Raw genomic sequence first — 6,105 nt, forward strand, 5'->3', positions numbered from 1 at the left:
GGGTGCATGCTTTCATGCTGTTTCCGCCAAATTCTCACTCTGCCATCTGCGTGATGCAACTGGAAACGTGATTCATCGGACCACATGACTTTTTTCCAATGCTCAACTGTGCAATCCTTGTGTTCCTGTGCAAATTGGAGACGTTTTATCTTGGTAACTGCAGACAGCAAAGGTGTTCGAACAGGCCTTCGGCTTCCATATCCCATACAAATGCAGTGTATGGCTATTTTGCCTACAAATGTCAGGTGGTCATAATAATCTGGACACTCAGGGTATATGGGTTGCCTTCTGTATGTGGCCTGATCAGGGATCAAACCCACAAACTTTTGGTGCACAGAATGACACTCAACCAACTGAGCCACTCTGGCCAGGCCTCAACCTTGATTTTATCCAGGATTCAAAGTGATATTGCTCATGTCCTTGCTGTGTAACTTTCACCATGGTAAGTTCTTCTGGAGTTATTATTTAAGGTGCAGCCTCTGCAGTTAAGGAGCATATCAATGTAAGAACAGAAAATATTGGCTAATTACTAAATATTTCAATGATGATGATCTAGTACACAATAACTAAGGATTAATTAAATGCCCTCTGTATGAATGAAATAGATGATATAACTTCTCAATAATGGTCAGTTACCAAAGACCTTCCTTTGTGTACATTCTTATCACCTTTCTTTTTTCTTTTCAACCTCTCTCATTGGTGAAAGAAAGTCTTTACTGTAACAACAGACAGTTGATAATTTATTTAGTGTTAGTTCTCATATTTTCCTGTTTTGTCTTTCATTGCCCAACTATCTTTTTCTACTTTCCTCCTTCCCTCCATCTCTCTTTCCTTCTGGCATCCTTCTATTTCCCTTCCTTCCTTTTCTCTGTTACTCTTTGAACCATCCCTCTATACCTTCTACTTTAATTAGTTATGGACTAGAAGCACATAGCTTTAAGTGTTTGTTGCATTCATTGAATCAAGTGTTGAATTTCCTGGTTTTAAATTAGAACATAGGTGACTTTAATGTTTAATAAGACTTTAAGCAAAAGTACTCTTAATCTTGCGTATTTACTGATTTCATAAAATTTGAGATATACTGATTGAGAGGTTGATTTGAGAGCGGTGAGGGGCTTTTGACAAATCAGTGTTTTCCAGTCCTTGGTCTAAGCTCTGTTCAATAATTTTTAACGCTTTCAAATGACTTTGAATACCATCACAGAGTCCAGCTGCTCATTCTTAGAAATTGAAATTTACACATGGTGCACTTTTTCAGAGAAATTCTGACATTTTTATAACATCTGAGCACAACACAATTGAGATATAAAATAAGTCTGTTAGTCACTAAATATTCATTTGTATCATAGAAATATTGGGAAATGCATTCATTGTCCTTTTCCCCAGAATGAAAAGTAAGTAACACTTAAAACACATTCTAGATCACATCGTCAAGTATATTGGTCTATGATATTATATAATTTAAGTAAAAAATTTAATACTAAGTAATACTATAATAAAAGTAATTATATTCGCTGAGTGAACTGCCAATATTTTACTGTTATTAAGAATATCTCAAGCATTCATTGACTGCATTCATTTATCTTAATTTTTAAATCTTCTTTTACTAAATGAACAGATTAAAACTACAAATTATGTAGTTAAACACTAAGACAGGGCTTCGTGCATTTAACTTCTAAGGTAAAGATTAGAAGTCTTAGATTTACCTTAATACGAACTTCCCCAGCCTTTGGAGGCTCCACCTGAACTTCCTCAATTGCAAGAGGAGAATTTGTTTTCCAGGCAATGGCTGCCCGGCATGTAATTGTCTGTTGACACAGGACAATAAAAGGACATCATTAGCAATAACATTTAGCTTTTATTCTGATCACACAAATGGCACTAACGTGTTAAAATTTGTAAAAATAATAAAGACACAGGAAAGAGATCATTGCAATTTCAGGATCAAGCTGTTGAAATTTTAGCATATATCCTTGTAGTCTCTTATAGTATTTTTATGTAGTTGAGATCATGTCATATAAGCATTTTTTATTCTGCTTTATTGCTAATAACAGCCATCAGGTATTGAACATTTACCCTTTACTTGTTCATAAGCATTTTCTCATCACTTTAAATGCTTTGAAATCATAATTGTAAGTGGCTACTTTTATTTCATCATTTGAATGTGTCCTAATTTGCTTAATCAGTAATTGCCAAGACAGGTAGTTATTTACATTGTTTTGAGTATCATAAAGAATATTGTGAACAACTTTGTTTATAATTTTGACTTGCTGGACTTTCTTTCTTTTTTAAAATATATTTTTATTGATTTCAGAGAGGAAGGGAGAAGGGAGAGAGAGATAGAAACATCAACGATGAGAGAGAATCATTGATCCGCTGCCTCCTGCACACCCCTTACTGGAGATCGAGCCCGCAACCCAGGCATGTGCCCTTGACTGGAATCGAACCTGGGACCTTTCAGTCCGCAGGCTGACACTCTATTCACTGAGACAAACCAGCTAGGACTTGCCTGACTTTCTTAAGTAAGAATTACTTTGGAAAGGATAGAGAAATTGTTAGGACTAAATTGATTTCCAAATCTCTTTACAGGAAGGTTGAGATATATGGCACCATTTATAGAAATATAAAAGAATATCTATATCATCATTGATTTCACTCTCCTTAGCATTGACTATAAGTCATTAAAAATATAATATTAGACAGGCAGAAAGAGCTAGTTATTTCATTTAATTAGTGTATTTTGAATGTTAGTGATGTTCAATGTTCTTTATATTAATTGCACATATTATTCTCTATTGTGGAGTGTTTAGTCATATAATTTACGTAAGTATCTACTGACATCTTGCTGTGTGTTTTTTTAAAATCATTTGACCTCATTAAAGCAGTCACCTGTTGTTTGTCAACTTGTCACTTTATTTTCCCCTGCTGATTTCTGACCTGTAATTTTTTATGAAGGTATATGCATGCACACACATAATCACACATTTTTAAATTTCGGTTTATAAAAGTATCTTTTTCTTTGTGTGTTTTTTATTCCATCTCTATATTTTGAAAATTCTTAGAGGCCAAATAAATATTTCTTACTTTTTTCTAGATTTTTATAGTTTGATTTTAAAATATTTCTTTTAAATTCAACTGAAAATTATTTCATTGTGTGAAGTTATGGAACCTAAATGAATTGTCCCAGGATGAACTCTTGTTTCTTTTGTTTCTGCTTAAATTAGAGGAAAAAAAGGGGGACATCTGTAATACTTTCAACAATATAAATAAATAAAAAATAAAAAACTCAGATGATTTTAAACCAAAGATAGCTCAGCAACAACAAAAGAAACATGAAACTACACCATTTTTAACAGTGTAAGTTAAATACATCCCTCCCATGATGGAGACCAAAGAGAAATATTAATGTGTATCAGTAGATATTACAGTTACAAATACAATATATAAAAAATTAGTAACTTTACTATATGTGTTTACATTTACAAGTTTCTTTTTGGAAACTGCTTTTTTTTCTTTTTAATATATTTTATTGATTTTTTACAGAGAGGAAGGGAGAGAGATAGAGAGTTAGAAACATCGATGAGAGAGAAACATCGATCAGCAGGCTGACGCTCTATCCACTGAGCCAAACCGGTTTCAGCAGGAAACTGCTTCTATTCTGTTTATCTTTCTCTCTATTCTTACACCAGCACCTCAATTCTTTAAATACTTAAACTTTTTGATGCATCTTAATACCAAACACTAGTACCCTTCATAATTTCATGTATACTCTATTTGTAAGTTTACTACCCTACTAATTGTAACATATACTGAACTGGATAAATCTGTTATGTCTTTAGGAATTTAGATACTAAAGAAGAGATAATAAATGCCTTATAATACAGAGAAAAGGGACAAATGTCACAAAAAATTTTAAAGAAGATGTTATGGAAAATATTACTTTTTTTCTGGGGATAGAATTATTCTGCTTTCACTTATCAAACTCAAGTGAGACTATAGACTTTATGAAAAAACTTTCCTAATTTCAAAAATGATACACACTCAAGGAAAAACAACTAGAAAATACTTCCAATCAAGGTAGCAGAGTAGGTAAATGCTGGCTCACCTCCTCCCAAGGTCACATCAAAACTACAACTGAATTCTAGAACAGCCACTCTTGAGAACCACTGGATTAGTTGGACAGAACACCTATAACTAAGGCTATAAAGTTGAGACTTTGGGACGGGCAGGGATGTGACATGGTGCTGGTCCCAACCCACCGTTAAGAATAGGGACGATATCTTGACTGCAGAGGACTGCCCTCCACCTCCAACGTACACACCTAAAAAGTGTAGACCTTGAGAAAAAAAGATGCCTACAACAAGGGCTAACTAGGCTCAAATTAAAACTAACAAAACAAAACAGAGCCCAGCAGTCATTTCTACAATGATCTAGTCTTAATAAATTGCAAATTTAGCCTCATGCAAACTGCACTTCAGAAAGAAGCTTGCTCTGAACTGCCTGCCTCTGCACTGAACTGCCTGCCTGCACTGTGTTTCTGCCATCTGAACCAGCCCTTATAAAAGAGTTCCTGGAATCCTATCTCAACCAATAGGACTAAAGCTTCCTCTATCCAATCAGAGCTGTGCAGCTATATCCCCCTTCAGTTTTTTCACTGACTAATTAGAGTGGCTCCATTTTGACCAATCACTACAGTGTCTTTTGGACCAATCAAACTTCAAGAATTGGGAGTCCTCTAAAGCAAATATTGGAACTGATATAATATTGAATGTCAATCATAATTGAAAAATTAAATTTAAAATAATTGGAAAACTCAGACAAGGGTAAAGAGGGGAAATAAATAAATAAAAAATAAAAAACTCAGATGATTTTAAACCAAAGATAGCTCAGCAACAACAAAAGAAACATGAAACTACACCATTTTTAACAGTGTAAGTTAAATACATCCCTCCCATGATGGAGACCAAAGAGAAATATTAATGTGTATCAGTAGATATTACAGTTACAAATACAATATATAAAAAATTAGTAACTTTACTATATGTGTTTACATTTACAAGTTTCTTTTTGGAAACTGCTTTTTTTTCTTTTTAATATATTTTATTGATTTTTTACAGAGAGGAAGGGAGAGAGATAGAGAGTTAGAAACATCGATGAGAGAGAAACATCGATCAGCAGGCTGACGCTCTATCCACTGAGCCAAACCGGTTTCAGCAGGAAACTGCTTCTATTCTGTTTATCTTTCTCTCTATTCTTACACCAGCACCTCAATTCTTTAAATACTTAAACTTTTTGATGCATCTTAATACCAAACACTAGTACCCTTCATAATTTCATGTATACTCTATTTGTAAGTTTACTACCCTACTAATTGTAACATATACTGAACTGGATAAATCTGTTATGTCTTTAGGAATTTAGATACTAAAGAAGAGATAATAAATGCCTTATAATACAGAGAAAAGGGACAAATGTCACAAAAAATTTTAAAGAAGATGTTATGGAAAATATTACTTTTTTTCTGGGGATAGAATTATTCTGCTTTCACTTATCAAACTCAAGTGAGACTATAGACTTTATGAAAAAACTTTCCTAATTTCAAAAATGATACACACTCAAGGAAAAACAACTAGAAAATACTTCCAATCAAGGTAGCAGAGTAGGTAAATGCTGGCTCACCTCCTCCCAAGGTCACATCAAAACTACAACTGAATTCTAGAACAGCCACTCTTGAGAACCACTGGATTAGTTGGACAGAACACCTATAACTAAGGCTATAAAGTTGAGACTTTGGGACGGGCAGGGATGTGACATGGTGCTGGTCCCAACCCACCGTTAAGAATAGGGACGATATCTTGACTGCAGAGGACTGCCCTCCACCTCCAACGTACACACCTAAAAAGTGTAGACCTTGAGAAAAAAAGATGCCTACAACAAGGGCTAACTAGGCTCAAATTAAAACTAACAAAACAAAACAGAGCCCAGCAGTCATTTCTACAATGATCTAGTCTTAATAAATTGCAAATTTAGCCTCATGCAAACTGCACTTCAGAAAGAAGCTTGCTCTGAACTGCCTGCCTCTGCACTGAACTGCCTGCCTGCACT

General features: G+C 34.4%; 1 protein-coding gene across 1 annotated transcript in view; it reads right to left on the reverse strand.

Annotated features, from left to right (window-relative positions):
- The window catches only part of LOC102244863 (alcohol dehydrogenase 1-like), a 16,842-nt gene that overhangs the window by 9,713 nt on the left and 1,024 nt on the right, over window positions 1-6,105 (reverse strand). Inside the window, 1 exon segment of the mRNA XM_014543159.1 lies at window positions 1,707-1,808. Coding sequence (XP_014398645.1) covers window positions 1,707-1,808 — 102 coding nt within the window.

The sequence above is a fragment of the Myotis brandtii genome, unplaced genomic scaffold (assembly GCF_000412655.1).
Source record: "Myotis brandtii unplaced genomic scaffold, ASM41265v1 scaffold1087, whole genome shotgun sequence".
NCBI classification, from domain to species: Eukaryota; Metazoa; Chordata; class Mammalia; order Chiroptera; family Vespertilionidae; genus Myotis; species Myotis brandtii.